The following is a 21,424-nucleotide window of genomic DNA, read 5'->3' on the forward strand; positions in this document are numbered from 1 at the left end:
CCAGATTACCAGTACCTTGTTTATTAATAAATTCAGACATAGTAAATATACTACTTTTTTAAGAGCAGTCACCTCCAGTATTTACTGAATCTATTGGTGGCTCAGAGTAACATCAGCTCTATCAATCAACTTCACAACTGCTCTCTTCATAACTTCCCTTTCTACTCCCAACATCATAGAATCACAGATGGTTTGGGTTGAAGGGCCCTTCCCAGCTACCCCAGTGCCCCCCCTGCCATGAGCAGGGACATCTGCACCAGCTCAGGTTGCTCAGAGCCCCGTCCAGCCTGGCCTGGGATGCCTCCAGGGATGGTTCAGCCACCACCCCTCTGGCCAACCCTGGGCCAGGCTCTCACCACCCTCAGGGCCAACAATTCCTTCCTCATGTCCGGCCTGAATCTCCCCTCCTTCAGATTAAAACCATCACCGCTTGTCCTATCGCAACAGGCCCTGCTCAAAAGTCTGTCCACATCTTTCTTACAGTCTCCTTTTAAGTATGGAAAGGAGCAATAAGGTCTCCCCGCAGCTTCTCTTCTCCAGCTGAACCCCCCAACTCTCTCAGCCTGTCCTCCCAACAGAGCTGCTCCAGCCTCGGATCATTTCTGGGGCTCCTCTGGCCCCTCTCCAGCAGGTCCATGTGTGTCCTGTGCTGAGGACCCAGAGCTGGACCAGCACTGCAGGGGGGTCTCACCAGAGTGGGGCAGACGGGCAGATCCCCCCCAAACCTGCTGCCCACAGGGCTGGGGATGCTGCCCAGGATACAACTGGCTTTGTGGGCTGCAAATGCACAATAACGGGTCATGTCCAGCATTTCATCCCCCAGTGTCCCCAAGTCCTTCTCCTCAAGGCTGCTCTCCATCCCTGCATCCCCAGCCTGGACCGATACTGGGGGTTGCCCTGATCCAGGTGCAAGACCTTGCACTTGGCCTTGTTGAACCTCATGAGGTTCACATAGGCCCACTTCTTGAGCTTGTCCAGGTCCCTACATGCTATCCTACTCCATATCGATGGTGCTTTAACAGTATGGTTGTGCCACAAAAGTATAGGCAACTTTCCCAGGACTGGAAGGTCTTATCTGAGAAAAGACATTCAAGCAAAAAAACTTACAGGTAAGTTTCTAACTCTGTAAGTCATGGCTCTTGATACAAGTTTAAGATACAGGAAAACAAAGAAGAGCCTTCATGTCCTCTCATTTCATTTTACGCAACAAGGAAACACAAAGAGATATACTCTAATTCTGTCCAGACAGCCCGCATCTATTACCATTTTCTACACATTTTTCACCTCTTTATCATCAACTGCTATTACATGATATTCTAGTTAATTTACTATGAATAGACACAATCTGACACTGTGCATGCTGTTGCAGAACTGAAAGCACAACTGCAAAGCTGCATTTGCCACTGAAACAACACAACTTCATGTTCTGCCGTGCTAGGTAACATATCCAGAGTACTAGAAAGTCCAAGGTTATTGTACAGTGGAGACTTTCTATGAAATAAAGTGCTGTAAATTACACGCAATCATTATTAGCTTTGGAAAAAATGACACCTCCATTTGGACTTCTGCATTTAATCTACTCACAACGGGATCATTTGGATCCATTAAAAAACTGTTGAAGACAACTGAGCAATGAAGGACTGGAGCTCACTCTTTTAGCAGCAGAAGGCTTTTCAGTCGCCTTGGTATTTCAGGAACACACAGACAGTGAAGATATCACTTTTGGAAGCCTCTATTTAATAAACATGACTTTTTCATCCCAATTTAAACTTATCCCACTTTTTACACACTTTAATATACTGATATCCTACCTGGGAAATAGCACAGAGCATCCGTCTGCGCTGGCCTGGGACTGTGGTTGTCTGTAACAATCCACCGCAGGCTGTGATCCAGTGAGTGACTCCAGTCTGGCAGCCCTGGAACAGAGAGAGCAGCAATGAAGAAAAGGACCCTACTGCTCAGAAACAGTTTAACTGTCCTCCTGCTTCCACAAGTTTTATTCATTTATACAACAATCCTCAGATTAAACTCCCAACTTGCACTTGACAGAAGTATAAATTTTGATTTTAAAGAAGTCCTGCCTTCCAGTACAAGCGTGCAACCCAGGTGTGATGGCAGAAACAGACTGGTCAAAGGAAATGGCTGGCTGTCTACATCATAAAAGTACACCGCAATTTTTACATCTATACAATAAATTCAAATGCTTAAGAAGCATTCTGCAATTGAGTGAGTGAGCTCTAAAAAGCTCACATCCAGCTCTCAGCTCTTACACATCTTTGTGTTACTCTACTCAGGCACAGCTCAGAATTTCAGTATTTCAAATATGTATATTGTCCCAATAAATTTAAGTGAAAATAATTATTTTCTGTAATGAAAATGCCAGGTAATACGGTAAAAAGGCAGAGTTATCTTTGCCTGCACTTTCTCTGCACCTTTCATTTTCTGCAATATTCAAGTTAGTACAATATTTGCCGCCTCCATAAATGTTCTACATTAATACTGGAAATAACGTATATATCATTAGAATGGATATGCTTTTTTTCTAATAAAAATGGCTTCATTTTCAATTGGTTACAAGGATGATTAGAAGATTGAAGTATCCAACATACAAGGAGACATGTAGATTTGAGAAGACTCCAGGGGAATGTTACAGTTTGCATAAATCCCTGATGGGGTGGACAGCCCAGTGACAGGACAGTGGGACACCCGCACATCTGCCAAGGGCTGGGGGGAGCAGAGACAAACCGGCTGGAGTTCCTGTCCCTGCGGTCCCTGCTGTCCCTCCTCAGCTCCTCACACAGCCGCACTTCTAATCCATTAGGGAATCCATCTGGATTTTTAAAAACTGCAAGGGGACAGATGCACTGCCACAACAAATGCGATCAGTCTTCACTGCTACTGCAGCAAGGCTACATAGTTCCAGCTCTTTCTCCTTAACATCACTGCCCAGCAAGTACAATTTTGAAAAGGATAGATTTCTATCCAAAAAGACATTTCGGCTGAGTACCACAAAGTACTTCTTGAGATAATCCAGTGCTCTGATATAAACAGTTTAACAAACATTGACGTGAGAGAGAAAAATCACCATTTTTTATAACTAATTACTACAAGATTCCAAGGCACATGACGGAATTCTTCTGAGGCTTTATCTTTGAGACAAGAAGGAAAGCACGCCTAGGCTGCAGTATGTCTTAGAGCTGGAATATACTGGGGTTTATAGCTGTGGAAAAGCACTGCTGCAACACAACCGGACAGAGACAGACGAAAACAAACAATGAGCATACCCACATTTCAAAGGTATGGGAGAGGAGTTGTCCATGGACAGGTAAGCCCAGGAGACAAGTCCTTCACCTTCTGCAAGGTTTTCATTGCAAACCACCCCCTGGGTGTGCAGCTCCACAGAGCTGAACCCATCCGGTGACTCTCTACCACCCTCCCTGCTCCCCTCCTGCCTGGCTTCCCCCTCCCTTTTTACTATAATTGCCTCTCTAACGCACTAAAACTGCAGAAAACTATTTCTCTGTTACCATGGTCCTGCTGCTCCAGCATTTGCATCTTAGGGGCCCAAAAAATTGCAGGAGGAGGCAATGGCAGGCCAGCAGTGCAAAGACATGAGCAAGAATTAGCAGGAACAGGAGGAGGCAGCAGGAACTCGATCTCACTTCAGTTGCTCTAAGGCAGGTTCGCTCTCGGTCCCTTTCAGCTTGAAAGCCGAAAGGGCAGGGCTAGCCATGCCTGTAAGAACCACACCCCAGACACCAGTTCCAGGAATGTAGTGGATTAACTTCACAGAAACACAGAACGGTTTGGGTGGGAGGGACCTTCCCAGCTCTCCCAGTGCCCCCCCTGCCATGCGCAGGGACATCTGCACCAGCTCAGGTTGCTCAGAGCCCCGTCCAGCCTGGCCTGGGATGTCTCCAGGGATGGTTCATCCACCACCTCTCTGGCCAACAATTTCTTTCTTATAAGTGGGTATTGCCCTCAGACTAAAGGCCGCTCATCTTCCTGATGAGAATCTGCCTCCACCTTGGAGCACCAGCCATCCCTGTATTTGTGTTGTGACCGAATATCAGACCCAGGCACAGACTTCTCTTTTCTAAACTATATGCTAAAAGTGGCATTCTGCTGCAAAAACTTTGAAAGCTAATTCAAAACAAAACACCACTAATGCATGAGAAGGCAGTTGTGTGATTAGTAATCCACTCTCATTCATAAGAACCCAATCTGTTCCCCGTAACAGAGAAATTGGAATCTTCACATTATCCTTGCAATCAAGCGCCTCTGAAGTGAGAAGGGAATCTCCCACAATGGCAATGCCCACCCCACGGGGCCCAAAGCGACAGCAGAAGCACCAGACTGGGGGGAAAAAAAAAAAAAAAAAAGGTTTCTCAAGCCCAAGCAGGAGTGCTAAAGCCTGGCCTAAAGCTTATGTAAAGACAGGCTCTGAAGGAAACGTCGCTCCTCCAGCGGAGGCACGGCCGGGCAGAGGGCCATGGCGGGGGGGCCATGGGGCCTTGGGGCGGGGGTTATGTGCAGGGGGCCATGGGGAGGCGTTGGGCGCCGCTCCCCCCGCACCCCCCGCGGCCCCACAGCCCCGCGGGCCGGGCTGTGCCTCACGCACGTTCTCTGCTGAGAGGCCACGCCGGAGACAACCTGCGGGGCAGTAACGACACCACAGGGCTGGCGCTGCCACAACCGCCGCTCGCTCCCGGGCGGACACTCACCGCGGCCCGCGCCAGCGCCGCCATGGCTCCTCCGCACTGCTTCCGGCGGCGCGGCGGGCCCGGCCCCGCCCCTTCCGCCCGCCACCGCGCGTGCGCGGGCTCGGAGCGGGCGCGGTCGGGGCCCGGGTTCGGAATCCGAGTCGCCAGCCTCCGTGTGCCCACAGGAGTGAAAGTCAACCAGTAGAACACCCGTTCATTATCATCGGCCAACTAGCCTCGCTCACCTGCTTCACCACCCTCCTAATCCTTTTCCCTACTATCGGAGCCCTAGAAAATAAATCCGCAATTACTAAAACACTCTTAATAGTTTATAAAAACATCAGTCTTGTAAACCGAAGAATGAAGGTTATACCCCTTTTTAGAGTTCCCCTACACCCTCTCGTAATGAGAAAAGAGGGAATTAAACCCTCACCTCCAACTCCCAAAGCTGGTATTCTACATTAAACTATCTTCTGACCCCCCCCCGCTACACTGCCCTAATTGCCCCCCGAGATAGTCCCCGTACAACCTCCAACAACTACGAATGTCAGCAACAGCCCTCGTCCCTCGTGTGTGGCCGTGGTGGGTGGGATGTTCCAGGAGTGCTGCCCGCGCCGCACGGCCGGGGAGCGGCTGACGGGCCAGGCCAGGCTGCTGCGGAAAATGAGGTGGTGAGATGGGAGGTGTCAAAAGGAGGGAGCCCCGGGCCCGGTTGGGGTCTGGCTGGGAAGGGAGGAGATGGCAGAGCTGTGCCTGCCCGGCACTGCGGGGCTCTCCTCTGAGGCCGACTCCCAAGGGCGCAGGGCTGCGCTGGCACTGCTGCTCGGCAGCTGAGAGAGCACTCAGAATCACAGCATGTCAGGGGTTGGAAGGGACCTCGAAAGCTCATCCAGTCCAATCCCCCCGCCGGAGCAGGAACACCCAGATGAGGTTACACAGAAAGTGTCCAGGCGGGTTGGAATGTCTGCAGAGAAGGAGACTCCACAACCTCTCTGGGCAGCCTGGGCCAGGCTCTGGCACCCTCACCGGGAAGAAGTTTCTTCTCATATTTAAGTGGAACCTCCTGTGTTCCAGTTTGTACCCATTGCCCCTTGTCCTATCATGGTTGTCACCGAGAAGAGCCTGGCTCCATCCTCCTGACACTCCCCCTTTCCATATTGATCCCCATGAATGAGGTCACCCCTCAGTCTCCTCTTCTCCAGCTCCAGAGCCCCAGCTCCTCAGCCTTTCCTCACACGGGAGATGCTCCACTCCCTTCAGCATCTTCGTGGCTGCGCTGGACTCTCTCCAGCAGTTCCCTGTCCTGCTGGAGCTGAGGGGCCCAGAACTGGACACAATATTCCAGATGCGGCCTCACCAGGGCAGAGGAGAGGGGGAGGAGAACCTCTCTCTAATAAGAGCAGCATAGGGGCAGCGAGTTTCCCCCGGCTGACGTTGATGTGGCCGTTGCGGCTGCCCGTGTCTTTGTGAGCCTGCCCGGGACCAGCACGGGTGTCAGCGGTGGCACTGGACACGGCGCAGCCCCCGGGGTCCCTGCAGCCAGCCCAGGGCCATCCACCCGCCCTGCTCCTGCTGCCGGCACCGGCTTTCGTGAGGCCGCAGAGTAAACCTGAGCAGGAACCCCACGGGTTGGAATGAGCTGCCTTGTTTTGCCAGGCTGGGCTTAATCTGGATCACATCCACATCACCTCACAAATGTTAGTGCTGGTGCAGATGTGAGCAAGAGCAGCTGGGGAAGAGAGCGAGGCTGCTCTGTCAGCAGCAGTGCTGGCTCAAAGGGCTTGGGGAGCTATAATATTCTACTCCCCTCTTTCTTAGCATATTTACTGGGATGTCAGCTTCTCAAGAGGGCAGTAGCAGCTGCTTTAATAGCCCTGAAACTCCACAGTAGTCCTTAGAAATCTTTCATATGTTCTTAAATGTCGGGCCTCAGGGGGCCAATGGAATCACCTGCTTGGACTTCCCTTCCACAGGCGTCCTGGATCCCTGGGCCTGCAGTCGGCCTCTTCGAGATGTTCTGACACCGCAGCTATCTGCTGAAACGGGTTCAACTGCATCTGACAACGCGTTTAGTGAATGAGTGGTTCTGACATGGAGCTGGATGTTGAACAGTGCAGGGAACTGGAGATCTCTGTCAGGAATATGCTACATTTAATTTCATTCATGTGTGTGTGGCCAGTTCTAGGGAGGAAGGTTAAAGCTACCTCTGCTCCTTTCTATTTGTTTATCTGTCCTCCATGTGTTAGACTCAAAGCAATATTAAATATCACTCTTAACAGCAGATTTTTTGTGAGAAGGCGATGAAGGACAATGATTACACTTTTCTGAAGCCTACTCTTTGCCATCACTTTTTCCTGTCACTGTTTGTGACATTCTCCATGTAGCACTAAGCCCTTTTCATGTCAGCCAAGCTGAACACAGCACATCCGACCGCCTCTGAAGAGGCCGTGGAGACAGAAGAGCTGGAGGTGGGTCCGAATTTCAATTTCAACTCTAAGGGCCTTTCATCTATCAGAGCACTGGCAATGTACTGCCATTCTCGTACCCAGTCCTTGCTGTCCTCACATTCCTACCGCTCAGCTCTGCTCAGTGGGCAGCTCCACGACTGCGTGGGTCTCTCCTCAGTCTTGATGAATGTCCCGTGTGGAACTGCTCCTCAGAGAGCACTTTCACCAGCAACAAGAAGTCTCAGCAACAGGGCAGCAAAGTTCCTACCTAACTGCTGGTGTCCCTTCAGTCCAGGCCATTAACAAGGGCACAGAAACTTGCTTTCATGGGTGTGCTGAAACATGCCAGGGAACATGAACTCCACCATTTTTTAAGCGTGACCAAGACGGGATGTGGGACTGCTGTGTGCTAAAGGCAGAGAAGCAGGGAGCAGAAAGCAAGTGAAAGCCAGGTGGAGAGAAGACTCTCTGCTTTCTACCCACCAAGTCCTCTCCTGAGGGCAGTGGTGGTGGAGAAGCCTGCTGACAGCAGGAGTGGTTGCTCCTGGTGACTGGGGCTGTGCTGTGCAGTCCTGTGTGCTGTGTCTGGACAAATGGGTGCAGTGATGATCCAGATGGCAGGATGGTGGGAGAAGCCTTCGCCTGCTCCTGTATGTCTGGTTGGATGGGGCTGGTGGATGAAGTAAGGATCAAGTTTGAAAACACAACTAATAAAATTAATAATTTCTGAGAAGTCCTGCCCCTGGCTGTGGTGGCACCAGCATTCATCTGGTGATTGCTGAGCCAATGAGCTGGTTGAAGGGGCTGGACCAGCAGAAGATTGTCCTTTTGTTGTGTTTAGTAGGATTTTCTGTGAGCTTAGCTGGGAAACAGCTCTCCTCAGGATCCGAGGAATGCCAGGAATGTGTATCTGGGGACAGAGCAGGAGAGCAGATCAGCCGTTCTGGCAGCAGCCAGCTATTCCGTCAGCTTGTCCATACTGTCACCCTGTGTCCCGCTGCCGTCCTGCCCACGCTGCTGCCAGCAGTGCTCCTTGTGCCGGGGTGACGGGGGATTCCTGTCCTGCAGGGAACAGAAGGGGGAAAGGGGAGAACTAGTGACAATCACCCTGAAGCCCTGTCCCCAAACAGGCAAGCACAGAGAAAAACCTTTTTCCCCAGGTGGCCATTCAGAGACACGAGGACACCTGAATTGCTCCCGTCGAGATCCTGCGCTGGCATTTCAGAGCAGGATCAGGCAGCCCAGGGTGCCCTCGCAGCCTCTTTGGGATCATTCTTGCCCAGACGTGGAGAACGACTAACACTTTCCTGGAGCTGCGCAAGAGCAGACACTGTGTTGGGGCTGCTCTGGGTTCTGTTTGAGTTTACCTCCGGCTCTGTGGAACATCAGGTTTTCTAGAGCACGCTGGGTCTAGGTTAAGGCTGTTGTGGTTGGCAAGGCTGCATTTTGACAAGTCAATTACTGAGCTGAACAGGAATGGGGATATAATTCTAGCTTGTTAGTCAAAGCCTCAGTCCAGCAAGCATCCAAACACAAAGAGGGAGTGTGAAGCTTATTCAGACTTGAAAAAACTCATGGAGGAAAAGTTCCACATCTAGCTGTTATCCAGAAAAAGATAGGATAAGGGTCCAAATCTCCTTACTACCATGAATGGAGACAATAAGGGGCTGTGAGTTTTTTAACCCAAAAGCAGGGGAGAGCGGGCAGTGAAGGGCTGGGGTTAAAATCACGTAGATGTTTCTTCAGTGTTAAAATACTACACCAAAATCAAGTGGATTGACAAAACTGAGCCCTTCAAAACAACCGACGGATCCAAGTTGTGCCCAACATTTCTTTTTCACAATTTTGATTCAGTTTAGCACATGTAAGACAGCACAGGCATTTTTATCTTATTCTTACTGCAATCTTCATCCAGTCCCGGGTGCGCTTCTACTGACACCACTGTTTTTCAGGAGCACAGCCCCATTTCACTGCAGGCAGCCTGTTTGCACAGTGTGTGTGGAAGGAAGAGTTGCATATCATCAACTGGGAGACGAGACACTTGATGATGAAATATTTATCAGAACAGAAACTGACTTTCTGATTCAGTGAACTGCTAATTAGGGACCTAAAGTGCCACAAGGAAGACTGAAAAAGAAGGAAGAGACCTTTCTAGCGTAATTGCGATGGCCACCCTCAGTACGAAAAATTCAGATTAAAATCCCGTAATCTTAATCAGGGCAAAGACTGAAAATTGATAGTCTTGCACCACAGCACCCCCGCCTAGCTCACCAGCTCTTCTCCGTGGGGAGATGATTTGTTAGTTTTAATATGTTTGTCCTCACTTGGGTGTTCCAGGCAATGGTAGGGACTCAGACTTTGATTCTGGGTTGTTATATTATACCTTGGTTGGCATAATTAGTTACAGACATTTGCAAATCTTGTAGATATGTAACTAAAAATACCATCTAGACCATCCTCCACATCCAGTACCAAATGTACTTGGACCTCTCTGGTGCATATTTCTCTGATCTGCACCTAAAAATTTCTGTAAGGGGATTCCCAGTTTCCATAGGAAGCTCCTTCCAACCTTACACTGTGAAAGTTTTCTCCTACTTAACATAACGATGCTCAGTGTGAGCCCCATTCTCCCTTTGATGTCAAGTTCCTGAAGGTATTAGGTAACAGCAGAGTTTGGCTGATACTGTAAGAAATCAGCCTCAGGTTATTTGCTGTGAGAAGCGCTGTAGAGATGTGAGAAACTCTCCATTGGCTGTTCTGGAGATGAGGCTCCATATCACAGCTCTGCAAGATTTTTCTTATGTAACCTTTATCATATTACTTGAGTTTTCACCCTGCTGATGGATATAAATGTGTTTCCTCATAATAAAAGAGAATGAAATGGTTCTGTTTTTTTTTTTTTTTTAAGTCGCTTGTTGTACTGCCATCAGAAATTAGAAGCACAAATGGGCATGTGGTGATTATATGGTCAAAAATATGAGACATAGGGTGGTGACCCGGCAATCCAGCTCCTGCGTGGCCTCTGCCTTGAGGAATACTTGTGTCTTTCTGAGTGAGCAATATTGTACTGAATATACAAAGGGGCTGCACCCAAGACGTCAGCACGGTGAGAACTGCCTGATCTGCCGAGCTGGAATCTCCAGGTTAAATCATTCCTGACTTTTCAGTTTTTTGGACTTCAGAGACAGGCACCTCTATGACCTCTTCTGGTATTTTTTACTTGCCACATTTCCTGCTCTCCAGCAGTGATGATGTTCTATGCAGACCACTCTGCAGTCAGACTTTCTGTGTTTAACTCACCAGGAAACAGATTTTCTGTGTGGTTTTTCACTCTGTGTATTTCTGTCCACTTTTGAAAGACTCTCCACACACTGCACAGCAGCCCTTGGGCTATTGCAGTCCCAAGGTTACCTGTACGTGTAACCTCTCCCAAGCTGGTTCAGTGGTCATTACTACAATTCTATTTTTTTTTTTTCACTTAATTAACAAGGAATGATAAATAACTTTTTTAAAAAGGTATTTTAAAATACTTGATGTTCCTGTCCTAATTTTCTATCAGCACATAATTTCATTTCAAATGTTATCATAGAACGTCCTTTTTCTGGTTTTGCATAGAAAAGCAGACTGATCATTTTTACGTAAGCCTATGGTTTTATATTTTAAAATGTAACTATGCAGGTCAATCGACCATTTTAAAATATTCTAAATATATAAGGTCCCATAACAACTTCTTTATTTTTCTCTTCTCAGTCACAAAAAGAATCAAATTCAACTTGGTAAGGCAATTGTTAGCCCAACATTTGTGGGGAGAGCTCCCTCCTTCTGAAAAACAAACGAACTTTAAAGCAGGGCAAAAGTACAGATCTTTCACCTTCTGTCTTTGCTCTGCTCAGTCTGAATTCCCCTCTAAGTGCAGAGTTAAAATTGTATTTTCCTTCTTAACCACCTGCTCCTGCAGAAGAAAGAATCAAAGAAAATCTCACAATCACATGGGGAAACAGGGTCTCCCCCTGTTACCTGGGGCAGGCAGGGCTGGGACACTCCAGAAAACAGGAGGGAAAATAGGTGTGCAGGTTTGACTGAAAATGAGTTAATTTTCTTCATGCATTAGAAACCTTTCTTTTGTTTTGTAGCTGGCACGGTCGTTGTTTGAATTTAGTTTGAGAACAAGCAGATAGCAGCCCAGCACAGAGTTAATGTTTTGAATTGCTCTGGTCTGAGGGCCAAGGACACCCTGAGCTCTGCCCACAGGTGCGAGGCAGCGAGGAAGGGGACGGACGGACAGAGCTGGACTGACACCCAGGCTGATCAATAAGAGTATTCCAGCCCGTTGGCGTCGGGCTTTGTATTTATGGAGAGTTGGGATCTTCTGATTTTCTCTTTCACTTGCTCTCTCGCACTCTCTCTTTTAGTTGGAGCCGGGATGGAGACCTGTTCGGGGAGTGCTGTTCAGGTCTTTCTTTAGTTCGGCCTTTCACCGTCCTGCTGTTTTGCAGAGGCCTCGGGGCCTTTCTGCCTTTTTCCTTTTTTCTCTCTTTGGGATCAGCTGTTCGGGACCAGGTGCTGCTTCCTGGGACTGGCTGCTCGGTGCGGACGGAGTTGTGAGGAATTGCCTTGAGTATCTTTTATTTTATATTCTGTTTCTATTTCATATATATATTTACTAGTAGTGTATTAGTATTTGTTATTTATTAAACTGTGTTTATCACAATCCAAATTTCTCCCTCCTTTCAATTCTCTCCCCCGTCTGGAGAGGCAGTGAGCGAGCGGCTATCACGGTTATATTGCTGGGGTTAAACCGCGACAGTGGGTGTTCCAGGACACTCTGCAGATGACGATAAAGAGAAACCCCATTGCAAAACCTCCGCTCAGGCCTCGCAGGTCTCAGTAACCTGGATCGGTGCCTTGTGGTGTTGCCAGCTGGTCTGGCAGCACCTCGAGTGTCTTTGCACCTTCCCGGTGCTCCGGGCTCTGAAGGGGCCTCATACGAACAGGGGAGCCAGGGCAGCTCTGGCACTGCGGCCTGGCCGATGGAGCCTTTAGGACGTGAAGCGCAGATCAGTGATAACAGGCCCTCGGAGCCCTGGGAGTGTGGTGTGAGTTCTCCCAGAGCTTACCTGGGTGTCTGCACCGCTCTGACCGGAGCTCCCAGTTCCAGAAACGCAGTGAGGGGCCATCTGGGGAAACCCAAGTTCTGCTGAGTTTCTAGCTCTGGCTGTGTACTGAGGGAAAATGGCATGTCTAAATTCGAACTGGTAGTTTATAATGAATTTGTCATTCTTCGCTTTCACAAAAATTTTCTCCTTTGCATAGAGAGTAAATCTGGACACGTCGAGGCCAAGTCCACCCTTAGGATGACATTACAAGCTGAAAAAGCAGTTTTAATGGAAACCAATTATATTTTTAGCAACTTAAAGATGCTTAGTCCTCTCCATAAGACTGAATACTCAGTTAAGAGTGTCATTGTGCACACATTTGCTACTGCTGTTTTCCAGGATAAATGCTTTCCAAAAATATGAAAATAAGAAAATATTTCAATAAAAGTACAATCCTCACGTTGCATTATGGACCTTGAAAAGTTTGGCAAGGGTGGAGATCAACTCCCTAATCTGGAATTCCTTGGCCAGGGGTGCAAAGTGGTCCTTGCTCTGGTCTCCAGGAGGAGTTTCCCTCTCCCGCACCAGCGCTGCAGGAGGAGCAGCAGATGTGAAGCGGAACAGGCTCCTCGGTGCCACACCGCCTGCCTTTGGGGAAGCCTCGCAAGCAAATCCTCAGTTCCATGGCTGAACCATTCAAGGGAAGTAGCAATAAGACCTGATTACATTTTCCCGAGCTTCTATATCCTCATGGCTGCTGCTGCTGTTAACTGTGATAAACTCCTGTGTGTTCGCTGCCGTCAGTGCTCACTATTTGCTGGGGCAAGCCCAGGACGTTTCCCTCCCCACCTGTCAAGCCTGGAGTGTGCTTTGGCACCCGGCCACTGCCGAGGCTCAACGACTTGAGCAGACCGCTTCAGAAACAAGACATCCCAGTACTTAAGCCACCTCTGCTTCAGGAGCTTTTCTTCCCATCTGTATGCTTTCTGGAGAAGAAAGTGTTTGCTGGTCAGAGAGGTTTTCCACTTGCGCCTCCTTCAGCTTTCCATTACCGCTCAGAGGTTATATGGGGTGCAGTGCCATACACTGTACTGTACTATATGCAGAGGTGTTCAGACTTAATTTATTCCCTTCTCCTGGATAGAGATTATTGCAGCTGTGTGTTTTGGAAAGCTATCAATGAAGGGAGTTCAGCTCATACAACACACTTTCAATAGGGTACTGTACTCTATATTTCCAGGTTCTGTTTTAATTACACTTGCATATTACCTTGGAGGAAGCTGAAATCTGGAAAATGTTTTCTCATATACCGTGCCTTAAACTTTCCTGACCTTCTGTTTTATACCAAGTACATTTATGTTTGTGATCAAAACCATATAATATGGGGCAAGGTTTGGCTATCCAGGATAATCTATCAGTTTCATGCTGTCAGTCTCTCCCAGCAAAGTCTGAGCAATTTTCACTTAGAAATGTCCCCACCACCTCCCAGCAGTCACCCCCTCTTCCCTCCCTTCACGCGGCTCCAAACACGGCCCGCAGGATTTGGCCCCGTGCTGTGAGGACGGCAGAAGGGTGACCCTCTGTCAAGGTTTAACAAAACCAGGACACCCTCTCCAGTCACTGCGAGAGGCTCCTGCTGCTCCCAAGCGTCCTTGAGGGACTCAGCGACAGGCTGGCTCCTGTAGCACCGATGTGTTGCCCATATCCTGAAAAGCCAAGCAGAAGGCCCAGCCTTGGTGGGGCTGCGTCCAGCAGTGATGTCCCACGCTGCGGGGAGGCCGGGGAGCAGGAGCAGCCCCGCAGCCCTCGCTGAGCTCACCCCGGCCAGGGTGGCCAGCACGGCTGGGAGCTCTGTACAGGCTGCACTGGAGACCACTGGAGAAAACCCACCCAGCGCCCAGAGTTAAAACCTCTTCAAGGCAGCGGCACCACACAGGGAGAGCAGGACACTGGTGAGAGCTTTGCCTGCCAGGAACCAGCGGTTACAAGCAGGGTTCAGCATGGACTCGCAGCAAGAGTTGCAAACCTCCCTCAGCGATCGGAGCTGAGAGCAGAACAAGATCTGTATGAATCAGTCCTCTGCTCCAGTGCAGCTTTCAAGTAACCTTTAAATCTGTGCCAAAGAGAGTACAGCTCGATCTTCACCTGCTCGGGATGTCTGCAGAATGTCCTGAGAGCAAGGATTTTAGTGAAGATGTGTGAGCAGCGGAGGCTCTGTCAGCCCTCTGCTCAGTTCTTGAAGTCAAGCACTTCGACATTCCAGAAGCACAGATTGCTGCAGGCATCTCTCCTCTGCTCCTTCTCGAAGAGCTTGCTGCTCCTGGGACACGGGGAGGTGGTGATGGCTCCAGCCTGGGACATCGGGCTCTGCTGACAGGGCTCCTGAGGCTGCGCCTTCACTTCACAGAATCTCACAATGTCAGGGGTTGGAAGGGACCTCGAAAGCTCATCCAGTCCAATTCCCCCACTGGAGCAGGAACACCCAGATGAGGTTACACAGGAAGGTGTCCAGGCGGGTTGGAATGTCTGCAGAGAAGGAGACTCCACAACCTCCCTGGGCAGCCTGGCCCAGGCTCTGGCACCCTCACCATGAAGAAGTTTCTTCTCATCTTTAAGTGGAACCTCCTGTGTTCCAGTTTGCACCCATTACCCCTTGTCTTATCACTGGTTGTCACCGAGAAGAGCCTGGCTCCATCCTCCTGACACTCCCCCTTTCCATATTGATCCCCATGAATGAGGTCACCCCTCTTCTCCTAATTGTCTCAATGCCTCACCCTAAAAAGCAAAGTAACTTTTACTTCATAGTGAGTAGAAGGAATTACATACATCTTGTCAAGCAGGAACTTCTTAGTGGGACTAAGCTGCTTTTAACTCAGCTGTGAGGCAAGAACTTATAAACCAGAAAGTTTTTCTATAGAAAGTAGTGATTATGGAAAAGCAGTGTTGGCTGTAATAGAAGGTCGAGTTTGATCTCCTAATGTGATGCTGTGGCTGAGAGGGAAAGCTGGACACTGGACTATAATGAAAGGCAAAATCCAGTCAAAATATGGAGTTAGTAGTGTCTCTGTGTCATTGATGAGGTTGTTACTGCAACACTAAATGAGTTCTGGTGTTCACACTGCAAAAAGTATTTGGAGAAATGAGAGTCTAAAGAAAATACACAAGAAAAAGAAAAAAAAATCTGGTAAGGAAGGTGCACAGCAAAAGCATAACCAAGTTGATCTACCACCTTCATAGAAAATAAAAGAAAAAATTCATCACAGTCTGCATAGGCAGAACAATGCCCATGGGAACAAGTTTTTTCATGTAGCAGACAAAGAAGCCAATTCACTGATTCAAAGTGGAAACTGGACAGTAGGTAGAAATAGCTGCTTATGAAAAAATGAAGTGCTAATATTCACAGAATTAGCTTAGAGCTGAATGTGGTGAGCTTTTTAAAACTTTCGGTCTTTAAATCAATCCTGGATCTCTCTTTCCAAATACTTATTACCCGGCTATTATGTAGTGTCATTTAATGCCAAGGAACCTTAAAAATAGGCTTCCTTTAAAAAAAATGGTGGGAAAAGAGAGACCACATCAGAAAACCATGTTTCTCTAACAGGACAGTGGTCAAAGCCCTGTTAAGTCCTACTCAACGGATTAAGCCAGGAGGTCCCACTGTACTCAGTTGCTGCAGGTCCTGGGCTTCATACAGAACAGAATGGTTTTGCCAAGTTGGCCCGTGGATCCATCGAGTCCATCTCCCGCAGCCAACAGCAGACCCCTGAAAAGAAAATAAGGAGAGGACAAATGTGCAGTGAGGTTTCCCTGGCACAGCTTCTCAGCTACCAGGGGCTCAAGAAAGTCAGCAGCTTTTCATGGATTTTTCTTCCATGAACTTATTCAGGTTTTTTAAGCATATGTGAACTTTTAGCATCCAAACCTGGGTGCGGTCAGGAGTTCTGCAGCTGGGCTACACTGTAGGAATCCATATCTTTGTGCTGGTTTCAAACCTGTCCTGAACCAGTTTAATGTGGTACCTCGTGGCTCTTGTTTGGGAGGAAACTTGCACCCAGTTCACATTCCTGGCCCTCGTCAGCTTTCCATCTCCCCCAGACACCTCTCCCTGCAGGGCTCCAGTCAGCCCAGTTACTCCTGTCTCAGAAGCTGTTTCGTACTTCCAGTGGTTCTCACTGCCCTTCTCCAGCTCTGCTGCATCACAGTGTTCACCAGTCCTGGAAATCCCTGCAGTGCCTGCATATTGTTTTCTCATTTGTTCTCTGTTTCTCTTCCAGTCATTCCTAAAGTTGCATTTGCTGCCTCGATTGCTGTAAAAACTGAGCTGACATTTCAGGGACTCAAAGGTAAATTTTTTTACCTAGGGTACATAGGGCTCATCAGCCTAAATGATCCTAATTGTTCTTCCTGCCCTCATTGCCTATGAATTAAACTACCATTCTTCAATCACATTATAAGATTCAGTCAGTATCAACAGTCCTATAATTTGCTTATAATTGCCAGGTCAGCACAGTGACCCTTTATAGTACTGAATTAAATTCCTTTTCTCCTGAGTCTCCCAAACCTCTGGAATTTCCCCAGAATTCCAAGATTTATTAAAAATCAGTAGGCTTATTGGTGCAGGTTAAATGTTTTAAAACTCTGACAACGCCAGCACATGCTCCTCATCACTTTCTTATCTTACTGGCATGGGGAATATTTCATTACTGTTGCAAGAAGTGAATTATTTCTTATGGCTTTTTCTCTTACCAAAAACATTATAATGTTTTGGGAGACAGATAGCTACACCGTGTTTACATTTTGAGACAAACGGCAGGTCATTTTTCTTAGAACTCCAAAGAATCAATCTGTTTTGAAAGTTTCCATGCCTCAGAAAGATTCCAGCTTACATTTTATGGAACTTACTGATCAGATATTATTCACACAACATTATTCCATAGGAAAAAAAATGAAGTAATCAATAAACTTGTTCCATGCCTGTAATATTTCTTCATACATCTGAGATTTGTTTTCCGTCACCAACCCACGCCAGGTGGGTTTAAATTCCATTATAGATGCTATGAACTGAAGATGTGTGGGCTGCAGGCACTCGATGTTTAAACATCTCAGCCTTAACCGAGCCTGGGCACCAAGGTATAGCTCAGGGATCTGTAAAAATCCGGTGACACGTGTCACCACTGGTGTCACTGACACCTTCTTGGAACCGTGTTCATGTGCTCGAGTCCCTGTCTGGGTGCAGGTCCGGAGCCCCAGGATCAGCTGTGCTGCTGCCAATCGCTCAAGTCCTTCTCTCCTCTCTCCCTCCTCGCACTCGGTATTTCTTGCCTGCAGGACTCATCCAGCAGCTGTTCTCACAATATCCCTCAAATATCAGGCTGTCTGTAACACAGCTGTTTATTTAAGGACCCAGCAGTAAAAGGGATCAGTTGAATGTGGAAGCATTTAGTACAAGTCCTTCCTCTGTGTGATTTATATCGGAAATGCAGGTCAGATCCCCCGTTCCCGCAGGGGGTGTGGGGTGGGTGTCCTGTGCCAGCTCCGCGCCGCAGGGTGCAGGCAGGACCGCGACCGCCCCGGGGAGCAGCTGGAATGCAGCTGTGCAGTGGGAGACAGGGGAGTTCTGCCCCCCGGTGCCTCCAGCCAGGTAGAAGCACAGCAAGGAGAAGGAACCAGGCCCAAGCCCTCCACGAAGGCGAGTAAAAAAACCCCACGACAAAACAAAACAGCAAACGAACAAAACCCCAAACAAATAAACGAAACACCAAAAAAACCCCAGGGAATAGGATGTTTAACAGGAGCCTCTCCTAGACTGTGAAGCCCTCTGGTGCGTGCAGCTGAATCCCCAAAGGACAGAGGGACCCAATCCACAAGTACCTGGCCCCAGACTCCTTTGGAGCCCTTGTCGCCCATCAGCTCCCAGCTCAGCTCACAGACGCTTCAGTTCGCTCTCCCAGGACCTGGCTCTCAGAGCTGCAGGGTCAGCCTTTTTAACCTCAGGCTGCAGATGCCTTGGAGAGGACAGACGGCTTGTCTGCCTGTGGCCCAGCGGTGAAACTCGTGATCCATCTGAAAATCTCATAAATGAAAGTGCCTCATCATCCAGGCTCGGGTTTCTCGGCTCCATTGCCTTGGACCTCCCACAACAGCACACGCGGCCGCGGTCAGCATTGTGCTACAGCTGCCGCTGTCACAAGTTATTGCCTTTGCTGGGCTTCAGGAGCCGGCTCCTGCTCTCAGCCTTCAGCAGCTTCTGGGCCAAATGTCTGAGTAAAGCCTGAAAGCCACTGGCATGAGAAGGACAGGCAAGTGGAAAGAAAGAATTGCTTACACAGTTCTTTTCATGATAGGCATGTGAACACATCTATTCCTACCAGCAGCACTGCCAACCAACCCATCTTGTGTTCCACCTGGGTTTACATTCACTCTGCAGTGGGTCCCGCATTCAGTCCATCTTGTTATTCAGTCCTTCGCCCAGACCTCAGCCCCTGCTGTCCCCCACCGCTGTGGGGCTGCCCGTCTGCCACCTCCTGACAACCACTTCTCCCCAAGTCCCTTATCATATAATCATAGAACAGTTTGGGTTGAAGGGCCCTTCCCAGCTCCCCCAGTGCCCCCCTGCCATGAGCAGGGACATCTGCACCAGCTCAGGTTGCTCAGAGCCCCGTCCAGCCTGGCCTGGGATGTCTCAAGGGATGGTTCATCCACCACCCCTCTGGCCAACCTGAGCCAGGCTCTCACCACCCTCAGGGCCAACAATTTCTTCCTCATCTCTGGCCTGAATCTCCCCTCCTTTAGATTAAAACCATCACCGCTTGTCCTATCGCAACAGGCCCTGCTCAAAAGTCTGTCCACATCTTTCTTACAGTCTCCTTTTAAGTATGGAAAGGAGCAATAAGGTCTCCCTGCAGCTTCTCTTCTCCAGCTGAACCCCCCAACTCTCTCAGCCTGTCCTCCCAGCAGAGCTGTTCCAGCCTCGGATCATTTCTGGGGCTCCTCTGGCCCCTCTCCAGCAGGTCCATGTGTGTCCTGTGCTGAGGACCCAGAGCTGGACCAGCCCTGCAGGGGGGTCTCACCAGAGCGGGGCAGAGGGGCAGAATCCCCCCCAAACCTGCTGCCCACGGGGCTGGGGATGCTGCCCAGGATACGACTGGCCTTGTGGGCTGCAAGTGCACAATAACGGGTCATGTCCAGCATTTCATCCCCCAGTGTCCCCAAGTCCTTGTCCTCAGGGCTGCTCTCCATCCCTGCATCCCCAGCCTGTGTTGATACCTTCTCCCCAGCCACATTCCCTCCAGGGTTTCTATAGAGCTCCTGCTCCCACGCCGTCTGCTTCTCCCCATCCTACCATGAGCCTTTTATCTTCTTTAGCTGGGTTCCTGTAATCTGATCACTAAGCATATGAGTTAATGACTTTTTTGCCATCTAAAATTTATGAGTCTTATTGCACCTTTGCAGAACAGAGAGCTGCCGTGAAGACATACAGCCCCTTCTCTAAGGCCATGGAGCACCCAAAGGGTGTTTCTCTTTCAACATTTCTGGAGAAAGATTAATGTTTTGAAGCCATTTGCATGAGCAAAATGAGATGTGCCTGCTTTTATCAATAAGAGGCTTGTTTCTGACTTAATGCCATGGTAAACGGCATCTTGTACAAAACCAGGCAGACAGTAACTGAATGTGCGGAAGCAATACCCTCATTTTCATGGCATTTCTCTGGCAGCCCAATGGGCAGAGTCTGCTCAGCCCGGACTCCTGGATGGCACAGCCTGGCACAAGGTGTTAGAGCAAAGAGACTCCTCGAGAAAACAACAGTGAAAAGAGCATTTTCTGTCCCCTAGCAGAGGCTCAGCCAATTAATCACTATTATTACTAATGGAGCAATTTTTTCTTGATGGCTGTGCCCTTCAAAATGACATCGGGGAAAACTGAATCCATTCGCCTTACTTCAGCGAGCCAAATCGTTGCAGAAAGTTGAAACTAGTCCTGAAAAGAAACCCCAGCAAAATAGGGACATCAGTGAACTCAGAATGACAGAATAAACGGGTTATTCTGAGCACTCAACAAAGTGTATTTACTGCACTGTGTTTACTGTTTTTCAAAAAATGTTAAGATTTCCTTATTTATTAAATTTGTTGAGAAGCAATGAAATCTCATGCAATTTTATTTTAAAATATCATTTTATTACCCAACAGCAACAGTAAACTCATAAAATAACACGTGATTGACCAGGACTATGGAGTAAAAAAAAATTGTTTGCTTTGTACATTCTTATTAGTCTTGGCTAAGATGTTATAAAAGCAGTGTCTTTTAACACCTTTTATTATACAAGGGTCAAGGGGTTTTTATGTTTCTTAAAGAAAGCTTCAAATAGCCCACATAGCGGGTTACTGCATCTTTCATATGGCTGCTGTATAAACAAGCACATTTTACACAGGAAATGACATAACCATGTAAAAGTGTACATGGAGTTTAGGCACATATTCAAACACTAATGGGAATGCATTGTTTTAAATGGCATACTTTTATGTTTACCTATTGAGCTTAGTACCCATATTTTAGCCAAATACAACAAAAATTATCCACACATACCTGTCTTATAGTATACTGTTTATTTGAAATTTGGACCTTCACAAAGACTCTCGTGGGACAGATAACGACCCTAAAAAGTAAATACAAATGAGGCATTCTCAGTGAGAGAGCGAAACCTGCCATCATAAAGGTGGAAAGCTGAACTTTTAACCCGTGGTGCTTTACAGCTCAGGTTTCTGTGCGCTTCTACCATCCAGTTGCTAACACCAAGTCACCCATGGGAAGAAAGCCGGAGCAATAATTGAGGGTGTCTATCTTTGCACGTTATACAATGACCAGGCTAAGGCAAGTCCTGCCAAACTTCTGCAGTTTCAAGCTCCTCTGCTCCTTTCGAGTTCCTTCGCTGTGCCCTGTCCCTAAACCTCTGTTTTCAGAGAGGAACGAGGGGTGGGTCAAGTCCACCTGGGTTGTGCATTTGTGCTTATCGTCGTTAATGAATGTTTGTAAAGGCCACCGCTCGCTTATCTTGGGAAGTTTTGATACGTGTTTCTCTTCTCACGCCAGATAACTGAAACTGCAGATTTTCACATAAAGTCTTGGCAAGATTTGCAATAGTTTGTGAGTAGAAATTGAATGGATATGTGGAATTCAGAAA

The 21,424-nt window shown here is 48.2% G+C and overlaps 1 protein-coding gene across 2 annotated transcripts in view; it reads right to left on the bottom strand.

The window, feature by feature from the left end:
• Positions 1-4,782, bottom strand: part of LOC135994825 (ubiquinol-cytochrome-c reductase complex assembly factor 1) — a 50,549-nt gene extending 45,767 nt beyond the window's left edge. For both annotated transcript variants that reach the window (XM_065645712.1, XM_065645711.1), the window contains exons 1-2: positions 4,725-4,782; positions 1,812-1,916 (exon numbers count right to left, since the gene is read on the bottom strand). In XM_065645712.1, the coding sequence (XP_065501784.1) occupies positions 1,812-1,916; positions 4,725-4,748 (129 nt within the window). In that variant the 5' untranslated portion in view covers positions 4,749-4,782. The remainder of the gene's footprint in view (positions 1-1,811; positions 1,917-4,724) is intronic.
• Between the last annotated feature and the right edge of the window lie 16,642 nt (positions 4,783-21,424).

The sequence above is a fragment of the Caloenas nicobarica genome, chromosome 15, assembly GCF_036013445.1.
Source record: "Caloenas nicobarica isolate bCalNic1 chromosome 15, bCalNic1.hap1, whole genome shotgun sequence".
Taxonomy (NCBI): Eukaryota; Metazoa; Chordata; class Aves; order Columbiformes; family Columbidae; genus Caloenas; species Caloenas nicobarica.